Source organism: Aricia agestis, chromosome 4 (assembly GCF_905147365.1).
Source record: "Aricia agestis chromosome 4, ilAriAges1.1, whole genome shotgun sequence".
In the NCBI taxonomy this organism is placed as follows: domain Eukaryota; kingdom Metazoa; phylum Arthropoda; class Insecta; order Lepidoptera; family Lycaenidae; genus Aricia; species Aricia agestis.
In genome coordinates this window covers 7,617,237-7,638,146 of record NC_056409.1, presented here as the reverse complement: position 1 = coordinate 7,638,146, position 20,910 = coordinate 7,617,237, and the positions used below count along the sequence as shown (strand labels likewise).

Sequence of the window (20,910 nt, the reverse complement as noted above, 5' to 3'; positions counted from 1 at the left end):
TCTCCCACGTATAAACTATACATTTTTTGGATAAAAACCATCCCATGTATTTCCACCGTACGCCATACAAATAAAAATCGTACGCCATACCAATACAAATAATAATCAAAATAATAAGTCACATAACTTCATACAACTTTTGACATTTTATTAATGAGGTTTTGTGTGTCCATTCGCCGTTAAAACACAGATTACTAAATAGCTACGTAAGTTTGGACTTTAGTAGATCAATATATAATTAGTCCAACGGCACACAAATAATCAAGAAATGCAGAAACAAGGATCAAGTAGGCACAAGCATAAAATTTGGGTACCTAAGCAAAATCTAGAAATTTATCGCAGAAATGCATTTATCATGTCAATAAATATATATAATAAGCTCCCAAATAACATAAAAAGTATAACAATGTATAATAAATTTAAAAGTACTTAATTTGTTTTCCTGGCTTTTGGATAAATGTTTTTATTCAAATAAAGAATATCTCGAACACAGACAAAATGAAAAATGGTTGTGATTTTGTTAAAAATTGTACCATCTCTTGACATCTAATTAACCTTAGATTTAATTTTATTTTATGTACTTATTTGTAAATTTGACCGAATCGACTGACATAATATTATTATAACTTAATTGACATTTTATGTATTTTGAGTATTAATGAGTTCTTATTTGCATTGTTAATTTTAAGACTTTATATGAATTGACTTGTTTAATAATAAGATACTTGACTTAATTTATAAATTCGATATTATAGAAATGATATAGCATAAGCATGCTTTAGTATAATTGTAAACATAATTTTAATTTACTTACTACAATAATTATGAAACACTAATGTTCATTTAATGTTTGCACGTCGAGAAAATCGACCAAAATATGTGATCTACACTAAAACGTAGTGATTATATTCTCTTTGATCTACACTTTATAACTGTACCACCTTTTTGTACAATATTTTTGCAAATAAACTATTATTATTATTATTATTACATGCGGCGAATTTTGATATAAAAGTCAAATTGAACATTTTTTATTAGGTCACTCCTAATGACAGCAATTGCAAACATTTTGAAGTGGTCATGTAAGCAATATTCGCTTCAGCCACACCGCATATAATATCAGCTCGAAATAGCACTTTCATGCACTTAAAAGTATTGTGTGCCGTGTAAATAGCTGGTCCTTACGTGACTGCAGTCAGCCGCAGTGCGACCTCCTGCGACGCACGTACCTTACATATTACAACACGCCTTATTTTAATACTGGGACGAAAACGTCAATGTTTTGTGTCATCAAAGAAATTGCTTCATGATTCCACAATAATTGGCATTTGGTGAACCAACGTCTTATTTTGATCAGGCTATGTCAATTCAATGGTCATGAATCATGATCCGTCGGCTGGGTTTGAATTGACGCGACAAAATTACGTGGGTAGGAAATTTTATTAAACTCTCACCTGGAAAAATGATAACTGAAGGTATCACCTATGTCGCTGCTTCGCCGACGGGCTAGCTAAGACTTTCGAAGCACACCTTAGGGCCTGTCCACGTCTTCACGTCATGACGTCGTCAACGTGGAACGGTGCGGTAACGTGGCACGGTACGTTGACATGACGTGCAAATTTACGTCAACGTAACATAAAATACACGTCACGAATCACGATACAGCAACATTGTACGTCGCCATGCCTTATAAACAGCTACATTCTTTACTACTGATCTAGATGTGGACCGCACAATACGTATTCTGCTTTTGCTTTTGTTAAAAACGGAGAAAGAGAAAAAAAACGTGCATTTTTACGTCATGTTGACGTTTTATACGTCACGTCAACATAACGTAAAAATGCACGTTTTTTCCTCTTTCTTTACTTTTCGTTACCGCAGCGTTCCACGTTGACGACGTCGTGACGTAGAGTGGTGGGCAGGCCCTTAGAACTTACCACAAGAACTTTCTTCAATATAATTTTCACAAGGAGCACAATATAGCGCTGTGATAGGTTACTGGGCGGGTGTACGCGTTAGCGCTTAGAATATTATAGTTAGTTAGTGCTTAAAATATTATATGGAATACAAAGTCCATAATATTGAATTTCGTTTTGCAAGAGATTAAAAATTTTAAGTGGATACACCAGGGGCGAGAGAAATTGAAAATAGGTATTTGAAAATGTATTGCTGTCTCACCAATCTCAAGTCTCCCACCGCAGAGCGCGATAGAGACAACACGACAAAAGTTCTAATAAAAGAACAGAAAATCTTCGATTCGTTGTCCGCTGATTCCTTCTCCAAAACTTAACCGATTTAAGTAATTTTTTCATTAAGAATTAAAGCAAGGCTTGAGTTGTGTTCCTAAGTTTTTTTTTTTTTTGTATATTCTAGCCAATTTTGTTTTCTGGGTGTTTGAACACAGAGGAAAATCTGGCCATTTTTTTGGGTAAAAACCCGTCCAAAAGGACGTTCTCATCTTTTTTAATAATTAAATTATGAAAAAAAAGAAAACATAGGGACATGCTAATAGTGGCCATAGACATTCAGGAAAAAAATCATAACTCTAGCCGCATTATCCAGGGAGGAAACAGGGGACAGCGTTTGTATGGAAAATCGGTGGTGTGGACTCCTCTTAATAGCAAATATTATGTTATTTATCATTTATCAGCTCAGTAAGTATATTTTTCTATAAGTATATATTTTTCGGCGCAATATTGTAATACGATTTTTGATTAATTTACATAATGGAAAGGAAATCTTTTTGAAAGCGCCTTAGCCCGTATGCTCTACGCGCTACGCGTCGTGGCGTAGCAGTTGCTGCGTACCAGCTGGTCTACAGTGATAATAATATTATCTTCTACAATAAGGCTCAATTCACACCGGAATGGCAGAGGCGAGGCGAGCAGTTTCAGTGTCATATGATTTTAAACTTTATATTCATTATTGTAATACGTAGTATCGCTTGAGAAATCTACGGCCGCCCGTGGACGCTCGTGGCCGCTCGTGGCCTCTTGCGGCCGCCGGCGGCGGCGATTTCTCAAGTGCTAGGTACTATGTATTACAATAATGAAGATAAAGTTTAAAATCATATGACACTGAAACTGCTCGCCTCGCCTCTGCCATTCCGGTGTGAATTGAGCTTAACTGGTTTACTTGTTTTGTTTTCGTAATTATCGTGACATTTTGCATATTATGCAAAACTGCGTAATATTTTGCATCATATTATGCATATTGATATCATCATTATTTTTACATATTCTGTCTCCTAATTATTCAGTTTGTTTGTAGATTGTTACAAACCTGAAGAGGTACATAATACTTTAGAGTGCATATAAGTGTATAACATAAACAAAACGCTCGCTACTTTCATCTAAAACAAAAGCATTATATCTCATATTTATTGTCATGACAAACGAAAATAATGCCGAGACAAAATATAAGAAACATATTTTCATTAGGCGACGCTCCGCACTCAAGAATTTATTTCCAACTCATCCTAGAGAGAAACACGCGGATATTTCCGTATGTACACGGCCGGGCTGCATGCCACTACAGCCAAAAGTAAATATTTATTTTTATTTCGTTTAAGAGAACGCGGCCAAAGTTCTGCTTTTGTTTCTCTCTTTTGTTTTTATTTATTAACGCGAGCCGGCGCTGGCTGCATTTGAAAATATGCAGAACACGACATTGCATTTTAAAAACGATTACATATTTTGGCGGAGCCATAACTTAGGCGGTGGAAAATAAATTCATACATTCATTTGTATTCAAAGCTAATATCCCCGGTTGGATTATTTAAAACAAACTAGTTTCTGTATTCATAACTTTTGTGTAAACGTTTTAATGTTAACTTTTGAAGGAAATTAAATAAACAACGGTATGAATTAAAGACTAACGAATAGTTTAGCACACGAATTCTAGTTTAAATTAGTAACATTCATCAGACATTCAAACAGAATTACAGAACGGCTCAGCGTTAATAAGTTTCAATGTTGATTTATAATATTCCACTTCTAGTTTCAATACTCTCCGATCTTAAGAAATCTTTTAACAAATTCAAGAAACTTCTTTGTTATAACGTACTATATACTTCATAGGAATGGAATTTATGGCAAAAAATGCGGTTTCAAATTGTCAATTTCAATTTTTCCGGCAAAATACTTCGTCTGTATGACGTCACTACTGTTTGACAATTATTATTGACAATGGTTTGTACCCCACCCATAAAGTTAATATAGCTAGGTAATAGGTATATTATCTTTATGACCCCACCTGATTGTACCTCTCAAAAAGTTGTCATGCCCCGCGTCCCATTTAGCGTTAAAAACGATCAAAACACTCAAAATGGAGGCATTTTGATAGTTTTTAACGCTAAATGGAACGCGGGGATAGCATGTGTGACGTCACAGAACGCTGATTGGTGTTTTGAAATCCGTTCCGTTTCAAGTTACTTTTAATTCGTATTTTTTGTAAATAAACAATATTTTATAAAATATTAACCTTGCAGCGGTCCTAACTTTTTCATAAATATAATATTTGCATGTTTATTATGTTCCAATCTGCGTTTTCTCGTGTGAGGTACAAAAGTGCAGCTTTGTATAGTTTCTCGGAGTCGGGATCAGTAACTGGATTGAAATCCGCTGTAGCGTGTAATTTGTTCTTCAAAGTATTGTTGAGCAGGTCGCGGGCTGTACTTCTGATTGAATTTATAAGTTATCGAGTTCGATGCGTCCGAGTTGTGTAAACAGCTAGATTTCCTTTCTGCCGGTTTTGTTATTTATTTACTGGATGCAGTAACGATCAGAGGTTTCTGTAAGATAAGAATGTTGCAAATAGTAAGTACAGGTCTATTGTTTAATTGGTTTCTCATAGCTGAAAGTTTATGCTGCGTTATCGAACTTAAGGTACTAAAAATAATATAAATTAAGGGTAATTTGGTTCTGTAATGCCATTTTACTATCTATATTAAATAAGTATTAATATTATTTTGTTTTTAGTATTTGTTATCGTAGCGGCAACAGAAATACACAATCTGTGAAAATTTCAGTCTAGCTATAGCGGTTCTTTAGATACAGCCTGGAGACAAACAGACAGACAGACGGACGGACGGACGGACGGACGGACGGACGGACGGACAGACATCGAAGTCTCAGTAATAGAGTCCAGTTTTTACCCTTTGGGTACGGAACCCTAAAAATGATTTCATAAAAAACTACGTTTACAAATGGCGTAGTATATCTGCATGATTTCTGATCCATGACCGCCGCACTCAGAGACACACACAACTACAAACACAGTAAAGTACTCACATTCATAATCTAATTTCTATTGTACTGAGTAAGCTTCATCTTTTGTATAGCTTATCTGTTTAATGTTATTATTATGTGCAAACTTGTGCTATCTGAGTCCATTACTGTCGTCTATCGCAATAATCGCGGTAATAATATTGTATGTGTCCTTATAAATAATATTTCTATGATGTAAAGTTTATAATTACTGTTGAAGGGATTCTAGTAATAAAAAAAAAAATTATAAAGTAGTTTTATGGTTGAAAAATGACGTGGTCTAGTTGTTTCGAATTCGAATCTCGCGGGTTCAATTTCTGCGTTGGAACAAAATATATTAAGTTGTTCAAGTCAATAAATTACCTGTAACAACTTGAAAAAACATAATCCCATCACCTGATTGTCAAAAGAAAGATCTGTGCCAGTTTAGTTTTCATCACGTACCTATTAAGAGGGCGACTAACCCAAAAAATCAAACATCGTCCTCTCTCCACACTCACGCCCGTCTTCATATTATGCCAGGTGAAAAAGGATGACGCTGATTCATCGCCAAATTAGTTTTATCTCAATAACTCGATAAATATACAACATTTTAAAAATCCGCTAGGTCGGTGTCTCAATGATATAATTTTATACAATATGTTAAAATATTAACTTAGTTCAACGCACGGTTATAGCAATAAATGAAAAATTTGTGAAAATTAGATGCATCTTTGTGATTTTTTTCTATCGAGGAAATTTTAAGATATCGTGTTTTTGCTCAGATCGAATTCTTGGAAATATAATGTAGTATCTAATTTTAGAAAATAAAACAATTCGGGGCTTATTTTCAAGTATAAAAATGAATTATAACATCGAAAATTTTGGTTTAGTCGCCTCCTTAAGTATTATCAAACCCTAGTACAGAAACTACTAGTAGGTACTTCGGGATTAAACTGTAGTCTTTGACTTTCTACGATGTACCTACGTTACATTTAGTTACACTTCATATTATAATACCAGTAACTTGAAAATGACGTAAAAGTCTGGCTTTAAGAGAGAAAAAAAAAGAAATTAAAATCACAATTTTATACGTGGGAGAGCCATGCTTCGGCACGAATGGGCCGGCTCGACCGGAGAAATACCACGTTCTCACAGAAAACCGGCGTGAAACAGCGCTTGCGCTGTGTTTCGCCGAGTGAGTGAGTTTACTGGAGGCCCAATCCCCTACCCTATTCCCTTCCCTACTCTCCCCTATTCCCTTCCCTTCCCATCCCTACCCTCCCCTATTACCCTATTCCCCCTTAAAAGGCCGGCAACGCACCTGCAGCTCTGCTGATGCTGCGAGTGTCCATGGGCGACGGAAGGTGACCCGTTTGCTCGTTTTATTTCATAAAAAAAAAAAAACACTAAACAAAACGGATACATCTTTATTTACAATCGAAAAGTCCAAATGAAAAGCCACGTTGTATGTTAGTGTAAGAACTTATATTTATATACTTTTAAGACCATCTATTTCCGCTGTGACAAAATATGTTATTTTTGTCATTTGAATCGTATAATAGGAATAAATATCACAATGGTAGTTTATATATCATATAACATACTATATTTTATATCATCTTGTACAGCTTAGACGACTTGACGAAGGGCGTTCTTGGCCGCGGCGGCTGCATTGATGGGGTTGCGTCCATTGGCAACCACCCTCAAGAACTGCAAAAGAAACCGTAGTAATATGACACCAAATCATAGTACTATACTATGATTTATATAATAATACTATGATATGATTTATATAATAATATAGAATAAATAGTTATTATTACAACAGAAACATGCTGACTCCACCGAAAAACTTGACAAAAGAACTTCTTAATTGAAGCTACCGGAAACTATAGAAGTTTAGAAAATTTAAAAACCGGCGTGAAACAGCGCTTGTGCTGTGTTTCGCCGAGTGAGTGAGTTTACCGGAGGCCCAATCCCCTACCCTATTCCCTTTCCTACCTTACCCTATTCCCTTCCCTTCCCATCCCTACCCTCCCCTATTACCCTATTCCCTCTTCAAAGGCCGGCAACGCACCTACAGCTCTTCTGATGCTGCGAGTGTCCATGGGCGACGGAAGTTGCTTTCCATCAGGTGACCCGTTTGCTCGTTTGCCCCCTTATTTCATTAAAAAAAAAAAGACCGACAACGCACTTGTAATTTATTAGGTATTTTCCAACGAACGATCTGGTGTTATGAGTTTCATAGTACTAGACAATAGTTGTACCGTCGAAGAAATTGCTTTGATTCATGAGGCAGTTGACGGACCTACGTCATTTGGTCAGATTTTGTTCAGTTTACGCGACCAAAATAAGTAGGTCCGCCATCATCACTTTCGCTACAACCGTATGTAACATATAATTATTATATTAAAATAGAATAGAATAGAATACGTTTATTTTTTCCAACACACAACATATACAGAATAGAAAATAAAAAGTAAAAAGGACTTAAGCTATGAACAATTATAATTAAGTATAGGTATATGTTATGTGATGTCAAAAATTTTGTACCATGCACGCTATTTTAACTTTGAATCATGATGAAGTGAGTGAGTGATATACCTGAGCGAGAGGTCCGATGACCCTCTGCGCCGCCTGGTTGACTGGCGGCAGGGTGGCGGCGGTGATGGCTGCAGCCACGTTGTTGCTGCGGTCGTACAGCGATGAGTACAGACGCTTGGCCGAGCAGTACGCCTCATTCAGGTGCCTATAACATAATACATCCTTACAGTGTGTATGTCTGTCTATATTTTCTAAAGTCAATCCAGTCTCGTCATTTCAATTAAATAAAAAACTATTACTAGATGACGAGTTGATCGCGCGGGAACCGTTAATTTTTTTTTCTTTCATCTATTGTATCTCCAATCTCCATACCAAATTTTAGCAAAATCGGTTGAGCGGTTTGGGCGTGAAGAGGTAACAGACAGACACACTTTCGTATTTTTAATGTTAGTATGGACTATGGATCTCTTATAGTAAACCGCTAAACCGATTTGCATGGATGTATTCATTAAGCCCAGACAAGGACGTAATAGATAGTTTTTATCGCGAAAGTGAACGGTACCTTTGAACGAATAATTATTTTTATATGGAAAAGTAACGGATAACATACTGCATCCTTATTGCCGGAAAAACCAGAACCCGTAGCCAAGACGTGTTCTTTATCGCTGCTTTATGGAATCGCCGATCAAAATGTATGGAATTGACATTAGACGAGTCGAACTATAAATAAGCGATAAAGAAAAGGTAGGTAGCCAACTAAAGAGTCAGGTCAAATATGCTTCTTTTTAAAGTCAGTTAAAAATACATACGCATTGTTGACAACGTTGGAGTTGTCTAGGACCGATCCCCAGGCGCTGTCGATGTCGAACACGCGACCGCCGCTCACGCATTTACCTTGGGGTCCAGTCTGTAAAGAGCAGTGAAAAATGTTACGAATATTTGAATCTCTAGAAATACTCAAACTTGAAAAATCAATGAGTTTCTAAAATACTTAGTAACATAGAATATCATTGTGAAAAATACATTGGTATTTGTCATTTGATTTTTCGGCTATGAGCAAGATTTTTCATGACAATATTTCTGATATTTTTTTGGAATATTTAAATCTAAATTACACAAATATCTTTTAGAAAATATAGATTGTAACTTCTTAATTTAATATTCGTAATCCATACTAATATTATAAATGCGAAAGTATCTCTGTCTGTCTGTCTGTCTGTCTGTCTCGCTTTCACGCCAAAACTACTGAACCGATTGCAATGAAATTTTGTACACAGTTATTCTAGAGTCTGAGAAAGGATATAGGCTACATTTTGATGTGGGAAAATATCTTATTTCCATGAAAATATCGATGAAAATTAATTCGCATTGCGCGTGGGCAGCGCTCATCCCGGGGGTCCTGGGTTCGAGTCCCGCAGGCGGAACAAAAAGTTTTCAATGTTCCTGGGTCTTGGATGTGTATTAAAATAATTTTAGTATGGAAGTATGGATAACTGTTTTAATTTGAGCTTGTGTTACGTGTAATTTCTTGTAATTGTGAGCAATAAAGTGCTGTATTATTTTTATTTCTGGTTTTTGGGGAAGGAAAAACCTAGCTAAGCCTTATCCACGAAAAGTTGCACATTTTTGTTATACTAGGTGTCATTGGCGATAAAACATCTAAAATCTATGGTTACTCTTTCTTTGAATTTCAAGCAATGCTCTGTCTTCCATTTTCGTACATTAACAAGGTGACTTCGCTAACTGATATAACAATCAGATTGTATTTCTCCAATGAATCGTCCGACAAATTGGATATACGTAGGAATAATTGGAATAATAATAAAAACCATTGATATCAATGGAACACGTGCAGGTCGACGGCGGACGGAGATTGATTGCGGCCCTCCATCACGCCGGCAAATAGAGAAACAGCGCCATCCCTGATTGTTATTTAATTGATACCCGCGATATTTTCTAAATATTTTTTCCTATTGTTTGAATTTTATGATTTATAGTGGCCATTAATCTTCGAAATAGTGCGTTTGAGAGGGTAGAGGGCTGGAGTACGAATGCTTTCAAGTACGGCTAATGTTCGAGGAATTAAGAGGATACACCAGGGGCTAGAGAAATGAAAAAAAAGTACGTGTAATATCTATAGCTGTCTCCCTTACCTCAAGCCTATAACCGCAGAACGCGATAGAGACAACTGCAGAAAATCAACGATTCGTTGTCCCCTGATTCCTTCTCCAAAAGTTAACCTATTTAAGTATTTTTTTCATTAAAGATTAAAGAAAGGCTTGAGCTATATTCCTATGTTTTCCTTTTTATTGTATAATCGAGCCAAATCTGTTTTCTGGATGTTTGAACGCAGCGGAAAATCTGGCATTTTTTTTTGGATTTTTGAACGTTCATATATTATTTAATAATTAAATTATGAAAAAAAGGAAAACAGGGACATTGTATCAGTGGTCGTAGATATTCAGGAAAAAAATATAACTCTACTAGCATTATCCAGGGAGGAAACAGGGGACAACGTTTGTATGGAAAAAAGGGCGGTGTGGACTCCTCTTAAGGTTGCGTCCAGATCAGCGTGACGTCACTGTGACTACATTCTTCTTCGTACATTCCTGGAATGGATCGCTCCGAGAACTGCATAGTTAGCATAAGCACGTAGACAAACGAAAGAAACTAAATTTTGACAGTTTTACCGGAAAAACATTGGAGTAAAAGTTTCTTTCGTATCTCGATATCTTTCGCTTTTGAAAATCTATAAGTCAAGCATGACGATCCGCTTTTGACATTTAGTTTCTTGATTCTGTTTTTATTTTTATTATGGCACTTGGCTATAAAACCATAGACAGTGTCGAGTAAATGGCGGCAAATTAAAAAAATCGATGTATAGCAACCCTGTCTATAGCCGGAATTATAGTTTTGATCTACAAACTACGAATAATAAAGTTCCTTAGTTTTTATTATTCGTATTTCGTAGATCAAAACTATAATTCCGGCTATAGCCGGAAATTCAAAAAATCGACGTGTAGCAACAAGATTGCTACACGTCGATTTTTTGAATTTGCCGCCATTTATTCGACACTGGCCATGGTTTTATAGCCGAGGTGCCATAATAAAAAAAAAAGAACCAAGAAACTAAATGTCAAAAAAATAATTGCCGTTGCTATAATGGTTGCTATGGAATGAGTTTCTTGTCTTTGTCCACTGAAACTCAAGTCGATGGGTGGTGCCATGCTCGGGAAAAAGATATGTAGACATGGGAAAGAAACTGCCATTACTTTCTTCCGAAGAATCGACTGGGAAACCCCGTGCTAGCTATGCTGGAAAATTGTCTTGACATAATAAAATATTCTGTGTGGGTGAGTACATCTTTATGTGATCTTTATGTATACCATAATATGATATGTCATATGGTACTCATCTACAGTACTTACACACACCACTAATGGTTATACTTGAATCCAAACTGGATGCTCCGTATTCGAACTCGGGAGGAAACCCGGCGAATAATTGATGAAGACTGACGAGTCATTCCTCTAAACTGACTATTCCGAGAATTCCATATGTACGGAGCATATAAACGACGTTTCAAAATTCCTACTGACTGTTCTACGCGTATTTGAAAGATTCTCCCCTCGGAACTTCAGGGACATATCAGACAGAGCATTTACGCGGTTAAGCGTTGAAGCGGTCAGTTTTGCGTTCTTTATGTTGTCAGTTGTCACATAGAAGGCATTCTGACGCGGTCAGAACACTTCCTGTGTGAGTATATCTATGTAACGTAATATAACGCAAAGAACGCAAAACTGACCGCTTCAATGCTTGACTGCGTAACGCTTCTCTGTCTGATAGTTCCCTTATATTATATTGTAAAAAAAGTAAAATATCGACAAGCTCTCCTCTCTTCTCCTTTCGTCCACTGTCTTCGTCTACCAAGTGTGGAAATGTTCTAATATACCAGACAAAGGCAAGCATATCGTATATAAATGGCGCTGTGTACACATTTTTCTAGGGGGTAGGAACATTTCTTACCAACTCTTACCGAAAGTTGTTGATACTCACAGTGAATTTGAAGGCATTAGGCCTGGTGACGAGAGTGGTGATGGTGTCGATGTAGTTGACGAGGGCGGGCACGAAGCTGCGGACCGCGCCTTTCGCGTTACCTGACAGGTGTGCGTTGATAGCCTGAAAACAATAAAAGTTCATATGAAATCAGTTACTGCGTCTCTTATCTATATCTATAAAACTCAAAGGTGACTTACTGACTGATTGACATAGTAATCTATCAACACACAGCCCAAACCACTGGACGGATCGGGCTGAAATTTGGCATGCAGGTAGATGTTATAACGTAGGCATCCGCTAAGAAAGGATTTTGATAAATTCCAACCCCAAGGGGTTCAAATAGGGGATGATAAAAAAAAAAAAGTTTGTATACATAATAATACTTCTTAATATAGAAGCGAAGCCGCGGGCAAAAGCTCGTAATATATAAAATTCTCGTGTCACAATGTTAGGCCGCGTACTCCTCCGAAACGGCTTTACTGATTTTAACCAAATTTTATATGCATATTCAGAGGGTCTGAGAATCGGCTACTGGGTACTTATTATATTGATAAGTGCATTTGTTGAATAAATAATAGTAAATTATTACAACTCGAGACTGACGGCGACCATTGATTGTGCGACGGGATAGCGATGGATGTTGCCATGGTGACATACTTATTTAGTCACTTCAATAAAATAATACGGGCGAAATACTTTATAAGGCAAAGAAACGTTTGCCGGGACAGCTAGCCTAAGAAAATTAAGCCGAAAATGGACGATCAGCGGAAATAATTCGTGTAGTTTTGAAAATCGCTACAGTTATTCCTTGAGATATCCAGATAAACATATCGAAAATCCCCAAGGGTGGGGGGTGAGCTAAAGGTGTAGGGGGGGGTCAAAGGACCCTTTTTTTAGATTTTAGCTCATAAGTCTAAAACCTGCACAAATAGCGTAACGGTTACTTCTAGGAAAACATTCAACATAAAATTTCCTTTAAATTTGATCCTATAATTTTTTTTGTATGGTCGATACTTTAGAAGTTACAGAGTGTTCAACTTTATATAGGTATAAAAAATGAGACGGTTTTATAAATAAAATAAAATTGGTATGTTTTCAAAATGTATTCAAAACTAGAAAATAATAATTAGACAGTCTTAATTAAATCAATAATTTTCTTCTACTACATCATCATCATCTTCACCTTCTATATCTACCAAATCTACAGGTACGCCATTTGTACACGAACCCAAGCAGCCGTTGCATACTAGACTGCACGTGATACCAGCTTTTCGGCATCCACAATTACCAGTGCAATCACTTTTGCAGCGACAAAATATTGACTTCAGCACGGTGTCAGGAGCTGGAGGATCATGAGTGGTAACAGGCTCGAGGTTTCTATCAGCTCTTCGCTTCCATCCCCACATTTCAGGAGGCAGTGCGTTACCTAACCACTCTTGTACTTGGTGGAACACTCGGAATGAGTGAAATTTTGCTGATCCTTTTGTAGGTGGGAGAGAGGAAAGATCTGGTTTGGATTTGGTGCTGGATTTGACAAAAACTGAGTATCGATGTCTGTTAAGATCAAGCTGATCAGTGGCTGCACGATACATCGTCAAAAACATCCTTTCTCCTGACTCTGCTATTTCTTCAGATGTTGATGTTGGATTGTAGAAGATGGCGGCAATATCCTTGATTTTTGGTTTTTGATCAAATAGCTTAACAACTGACACTTTGCCTTTCCTGTAAATAGCTGAAGTTGTGTCGCAACCGCTGAAGCTATGTAGGAAAAGAATGGGAGAGCAAAATTAGAGTTTTTGGAGTTCTTGTGAGGAAAATATTTGCATTTCCACTTTACCTCTTCCTGGCTTCACAAAGAATATTTGCTTATCTGGTGGTGACAGAGCCATAAGAAGGACTATTAAATCTATATCTTCCCCAACAACAGCAACCTCAGGATAGTTTGCGACTTTTTCAATTGCACTTTTTATAATTGTACAATCAGCATCACTAGGTGCCACTCGTGTTTCAATTTGCTCTGCCTGCATTTTTATTATTGAAATTAAATAATATTAAACTGAAGCAGGAAAGCGCAGTATTAAAACATGTCGTTTATATAATATTTATGCCTTATTTTATCGTTTTCTACGAAAAATGCTTTTTTCAATTTACTACCAATGTATTATCGTATATTTTACATGGCAATTGTGCGAAAGGGACAAACCAATAAAATCGATTTCTCGCTCGTGCTCGCTACTATAAGGAGATATTAGTTAATAAAAATAATACTTTAGCACATGGAAGTAAGGTTCATTTTGATATTTCAAAATGATGAAGTAAGCCTTCCAGCTGTATAGTACTTCCTAATTCCATGGTGACTAGTCTAATGTTTTGTAATAATAGCAGCTAGGACAAATAATTATCTGTGAATAGCAGGTATTTGAATCAGAATAAGTTGTTTTCTTAGTCTCAGACGTTCGATGCGTGTTATTTTCGCGATTCGCACTTTTGAGGAATTTGACCCCCCCTGTAGTTCCTAAAGTATCGACAGTACAAAAAAAATTATAGGACATAATTTAGAGGAAATTTTATGTAGAAAATTTTCCAAGAAGTAACCGTAATGCTATTTGTGCAGGTTTTTTACTTATGAGCAAAAACCTAAAAAAAGGGTCCTTTGACCCCCCCCTACACTCTTAGCTCACCCCCCACCCTTGAGGACTTTTGACATGTTCATCTGGATATCACAAGGAATAACTGTAGCGATTTTCAAAACTACACGAAATATTTCCGCTGATTTTATTAATTTGATCGTATTAAGCTAGTAGTTTTATAAATTAAGTTCTGAGCGTTCTTGGTTTTCTAAATAAAGGCTCATATAAACATAGACATAGTATATATTATGTCTATGCATATAAATTATTTTCATTATTTGACACATATTAGAAAACACACAGTACGGTGTGTTTTCTAATATGTGTCAAATAATGTCATACGGTCAACGCTCTGCACGGACTACGGAGACAAGTTATGGAATGCGAGTCAAATCGTTCATTGTCAATCAAGGCCCAGAACGGTGAGTATGAATTCGAATATCGAATATCAAAAGTTATGGAAGCTGCTGAACTTACATCCAATCATTTTTAATAACACAGAAACTCATCCTCAAGTGTACTCACAGCGGCGGAAGTACAGGAGTTACCAGCGACGCCGTAGGCCAGCTCGCCGAGGCCGGCAATAGTCTGGAGTACGGCGGCGGCCTGGGACGAGGGGTCGGGCAGGTCGGCCAGGCTGTTGATGGCCTCCGTCATCACGGTGAAGTATAGACCGAGGTCACCGGTGTCCACGTACTCGAAAGCACCCTTTGTGATGGCTCTGTAATTAGTGATGTACGATCAGAGAAGTTGATTCCTAGGCAGCTGACGGACCTACGTCATTTGGTCGAGCTATGCAAATTCAATATTAGTCGTGCTATCATAGCACTGCTATGTGAATTCAAGGTTTGACTTATGCAGGTCGCCATTTGTCTAGGAATCAACTTCTCTGAATAGACAAAGATCACGACTGACACGATAAAATCGCGCTACGTAGTCCGTAGAGTTAATTCCCTGAATAGCTATTTATAAAAAGCCAAAAGGTATTCAACACGTTACAATGTTTAAAAGAATTTACAAATAAAAAGTTAATAAGTAGCTTAGGTTGGGTTGCACCAGAGGCGTGGTTAAAGTTAAGGTTAAATTATTGTTATAGTTAAATATAGCGTCCTTCAACTTTAACCTTTGACCGGAGAAATTGACGGATGACAGCTGGTCCAACAAGGTTATAAATGAAAATGGGCGGGGCGCTGCTGGTAAAGGAGAACTCTCAAAAATGGCGTTTTTGTATGATGACAGCGTTAGTTCCTTTTTTCGCCACGTGCATTTAAAACCTTGTCGAGCTCAATGGTTAGGCTGCGTTTCCACTGAAGCGGAGCGGAGTTTAGCGGTGCCCGAATTGACCAATCATGCTATTCCAGTGGAATGACAGTGAAGATTTCGAGCATGGTGATTGGTCAATTCGGCACCGCTAAGCTCCGCTCTGCTTCAGTGGAAACGTAGCCTTATGGTTAAATATGGCGTCTTGATGGCGTCCATTTTTTACTTTATTTGACATTTTGCATTGTAGTTAAAGTTAATGTTACAGTTATAGGTAAAGTTAGTTGGTGCAACCCAACCTTAGTATGCTATTAGGATTTAGGACAATATACCGTACATAAAAAGTAAAAACCTAACCATCTTATTGGCATAGAAAAAAAAAATCTTCACCCGACTACGGTGGACGTAGTCGGGTGAAGATTTTTTTTTTTCTTTCTGCCAGTTTTTGGAGCAATTTCCTTTATGTACTTAATTAATCTATATCAGGCTTCCAATAACTTACTTGTTGACTAGTCTCCCATTGTCAGGAGTGGCAGGAATGTCGTTGATGCTGTAGGGAATCACAGATACAGCGGGCAGGGCGTAGGCGCTCTACGAACACAAATACAAAATTATTATATTATTATTATGCATTCAAGTTATAACGATTCAAGATAGAGCGCTTATAATTTTTTGGGGTCAATTTATACTAGTGCAGAGACGAAGCACATCGAAGCTCAGCTGTTCAGTTTTTGGTAATTCGCTTCGATGGGCTTCGACTCTGTGTTAGTATAAATTGACCCCTAAAATTTTAAAACTAAAAACGTTTCATTAACATTATTATGTAATATAATAATTAATACATTTAATTTAAGCATTAGACCCAGTTTCATCAAGCAATGTTAAATAAATAATGGCTTGTTAAATCAGTTAATGGCCCGTTAGAGCTATCGAGCATTCCACCAGGCCCTAATGTCATGTTAAGCCCCAATTTCACCAACGTATGTTAGTGTTAACAGCTTGTTAAAATGTCATGTCTTCTCTTTCATTCATATGAAAATCGAAAGAGGTAACGTCATACTAATTCCGGCGTTAACTTTAACAGTCGTTGGTGAAATTGGGGCTAAATCACCTAACACGGTGTTAAATTTAATTCCTGCTGTGGAGGTCCGTTAAATATTTAACAGGCTGTTATATGAGTTAAAATAACAACTTTCAAAGACAATAATATGCAATATCAATAAAAGAATCTGTTTTGACTTTTGAGTCTTTCCGCCATGTTTCCGCTACGTCCTTATTATTAATTATTTTCATAGTTATGAATAATTATTTATTTTCACTGTGTCAAAAATTTAGCCTTCGGATTTTCCTTGACAATGCAAATATACTAACTTGTATCAAAATTACCAAACCGAAATATGTAAATAAAAGTTTGTATTATGATTCATGTTTTCAGCTTTGACAGATAATAATTATTAATCTGGTAAATTAAGAAGAACTATTATAGCGTAACAAATGTATGCGATCAGTGATATTTTAATTTGGTCGCATTATCTACTATTATACTAATAAGGAAGAAAGTGACGCATTGCAGCAAACATGTCGTATTAATCTTGTACAGTGCAATTTCGTCGCCTTATAACAAGAATGAACGAATTGATAGTTTTTCACTCGTTGTTCACTTAACATTGCATTTACTAATCCGCTGTTAAATTTTTACTGTGGGACATAAGTATTTTGACAGTCTGTTTAATTTTCTAAGGTCCGTTAAGTAATGCCTTGTTAGGATTTAACAAACAGAGGTTGGTGAAATTAGGTCTAAGACCCAATTTCACCAACCTCTGTTTGTTAAATCCTAACAAGGTACTAAGAATTTCAACACGTTACAATATTAATGTCCTACGTTTACGATAGCGCGCACTCCGAAATGGCTTAACTGATTTTAAACAAATTTCATATGCATATTCAGTGGGTCTGAGAATCTGCTACTGGGTACTTATTATATTGATAAGTGCATTTGTTGAATAAATAATAGTCAATTATTACAACTCGAGACTGACGACGACCATTGTTTATGCGACGGGATAGCGACGGATTTTGCCATGGTGACATACTTATTTATAGTCACTTCAATAAAATAATATGGGCGAAATACTTGATTTATATTATGACAAAACGTTTGCCGACAGCTAGTATTTATATTTAACTTTGTAACGAGTCCCTTTGTATTGCAGTTATAATAATAATTTTAATATAATTTTTAATTTATTTTCATAATAATTCTCTTTGGCCAATGAGAAAATCGAAATTTAAAAATGTGTATCAACTTTTATAATTAGGAATGATTACATTCAGAATTGCTCATTTACTCAACCCTGAATATTAATTAATAAACGGAATATAATGTTTAGCAAAAGGTACTTAGGTATTCGTACCTCAAACAATCGCACAATCACTGACCCTGGGTCCATGAGGCCCGGTACTGTTTGTCCCTCGAGAGATTAGGGACGCATAAGGCCCGATACACCTACCGAGTAGTGACGAGACAATGCCCTCGGCGGAGCACTCGGTAACTCCGTTGCGCAACTTATAAATTATCGCGCAGGAACCGTAGGTAGATTTTTCGGGACAAAAAGTATTATGTCCTTTCCCGAGACTCAAAGTACTATTTCAGCAAAATCGGTTCGGTGGCCTGGGCATGAAGAGATAACAGACAGACAGACGAACAGACGGGTAGACAGACAGACGGTTAGAGACAGACACAATTTCGCATTTATAATATTAGAATAGTACTGATTAATAGCTGATATGCTCGGCGGAGGGTCACACCACTCTACTCGGTAGGTGTAATCGAGCTTTTAAGGTTACGGACGCATACAACTTTACATATTCAGCGTTTGCAGTAAACGCATTAGGGCACAAAGGGTTGATTGAGTGATTTGGACGTTGTCAGAGGTTAACCGTTTACGGGTTAATCTGGGATTATGACACAACTTTGGAACATGAATCAATGCTCATGCGTGCGTAATTTCGAACTATGGATTAGTGCTGGGGACTTATTCTTGTGACTAGAATGTCGATTCGAGCGTAGTATATTATAATAGTAATCTATTAAATTTTAATCATTCAACGTAAAAGCCAATTCACGAAATTGTTATGAGCTCTCAGTTCCATAATAGGGTGACCAATATGACGTTCTTGTGAAAATAATATTAGCAATACAATAAAGCAATTCCTTTGTGGGTTCAAAAGCAAGATCTAAAAAGTTAAAAAAGTTACTAGCTATCTGCTGTGCCTTGTTCTCTTTTAATAGCTTTTTGCATGCAGTAACAAAATTAACAATAAGAAATGTGATCAAAGAAAGTTACATTTTTTATTTGAATTAAGTACTAAGTATATATTTCAAATCAAGTTATACCGAGCTAATACTGTAAACCAAAAAAAAATATTATTTATAATATTATGTATTTTTCTTACGGTTTAACGTCTGGCCAAAGTAGACGAATATAATTTTACAGGTTGTCCCATTTTATTGAGCACACCCATATCCACCCTATCATTTAAAACGAATGTCACTTGCAGCAAGATTTCAATAATATACGTGAGGAGAGCCGACGCCAGTAGGGACTCACAAACATTCTCATGTAAATCCGCAATCGTGCTCAGTGTGACAGCAATCCCGAAACGTCACAGACAGCGTCACACGGCGTCACATAACGACGATATTGATATCACATCAACCGTCTCATCCGTTTTGCTGCGAATACAATATTCTTGCATACTACTTGCAGTACAGTTTATCTGATTCTTCTAAATAAAATTGTTTAAATTGTCAATTAAAACACTATAATAATAGTTTAAGGGCCTGTTTCACCACTTTCTGATAAAGTGCCTAATAGACTATTCACAACTTTTTTGACAGATTCTCCATACTTGATCTGTCGAGTTAATTGGTAGATAGTCTTATCAGGAAGTGGTGAAACAGGCCCTAAGTATAATAATTCATACTAGTACAGATCTTAATCATTATTATTGAATTCCTAGTATTATCAAACAAGAATCTAAAGGGTAGTTCGGTTCGGGTAAGCCGTAAGGGGTATTTTTCCTTAATTGGGATAAATATAAGTACATTGCAACAATATTCCTTTTAACTACAACTTTTTGTAATTTAATATAATTAGTAACTATACGCAGTACAGTTTGTTGGATTCAAATCCATCGAAATATTGGCTCTACATAGCTAATTAGACTATTATTTCTTACACTTACTGTAGCGACGAGTAACACCAGCGCGAAGGACAGCATCTTGTCGGTCTGTGTGACCAACGGTATAATATACACAATATCCACAAATAGACATACATATTTATACCACAGAATCCACCTGTATACACCAATTTGTATAACAAACAACTCTACATTAATTACAACTCTTGTATCGCGCTAAAGTATATTGACACAAGTATTATATTCAATTCAAACAAAAGAATCAATCGTGTGCGTTTAAATTTCGAATTGTCTTTCAACAATGTATAATTAAGATGATTAACGTCATCGCTAAATAAATTACGGGAGCGTCGATTTCAATGGAAAAAATGTGAAAAGCTACACAGTGGATGCACATGGATTTAGATTTACTAAAATCTAGCCTACTAAGGCTAACGCACTGTCGGTCTTTATGACTTCGTAACTTCTTTGCTCTTGTCAAAATGGAATATTACGCAAAGGTCAGCGGGGCTAAAATTGTCACATTTAGCAATTCCTCTTAATCAATTCAGCAAATGAATCGTCAAAGCTGTCGAACTGACAAATGTCAAATCAATACAAAAAAAACGGAAATGATTTGCAAGCAGAGTTGCATTTTGCGATTTTTGAAAAATGAATTATATTATTATTCATATCATAATTCTTCAAAGCGACCATTTTAGCCCCGCTGAGCTGTCGGAGCCATAAAGTTAATATACTTACCTAGCGGAATAGATAAACATGATCAATCGAGATGTCACTATCAGTAACACTGCGTGGTAAAAAGAGACGGTGATATGACAGCAGAACTTTTTTTTTGACATCCAGTCGGCACTTATCGGCACGTTGACAATTTAATCTCATAGAATTCATGTTCAATCATGCTTGTGTAAGTGTATACGTACACATAATATTTTTACACACAGATGTAAACCAATTTCTGT

At 36.5% G+C, this 20,910-nt stretch overlaps 1 protein-coding gene across 1 annotated transcript; it reads right to left on the bottom strand.

The window, feature by feature from the left end:
• Window positions 1–6,771: 6,771 nt before the first annotated feature.
• On the bottom strand, window positions 6,772–20,160 carry LOC121726373 (fibroin light chain-like). Its single transcript, XM_042113714.1, has 7 exons — window positions 19,991–20,160; window positions 16,245–16,333; window positions 15,008–15,203; window positions 11,850–11,972; window positions 8,603–8,700; window positions 7,854–7,998; window positions 6,772–6,959 (listed from the first exon to the last, which is right to left on the bottom strand). Exons 1-7 carry the CDS (start codon window positions 20,024–20,026, stop codon window positions 6,879–6,881), a joined length of 768 nt encoding a protein of 255 aa, XP_041969648.1. The 5' UTR covers window positions 20,027–20,160; the 3' UTR covers window positions 6,772–6,878.
• Between the last annotated feature and the right edge of the window lie 750 nt (window positions 20,161–20,910).

Coding starts and splice junctions, on each gene's coding strand:
- LOC121726373 (XM_042113714.1), bottom strand. CDS start 20,026: ATGCTGTCCTTCGCGCTGGTGTTACTCGTCGCTACA. Junction 15,204..16,244: donor AATGGGAGACTAGTCAACAA/GTAAGTTATTGG, acceptor CACTAATTACAG/AGCCATCACAAAGGGTGCTT. Junction 8,701..11,849: donor CTAATGCCTTCAAATTCACT/GTGAGTATCAAC, acceptor TGCTCTTTACAG/ACTGGACCCCAAGGTAAATG.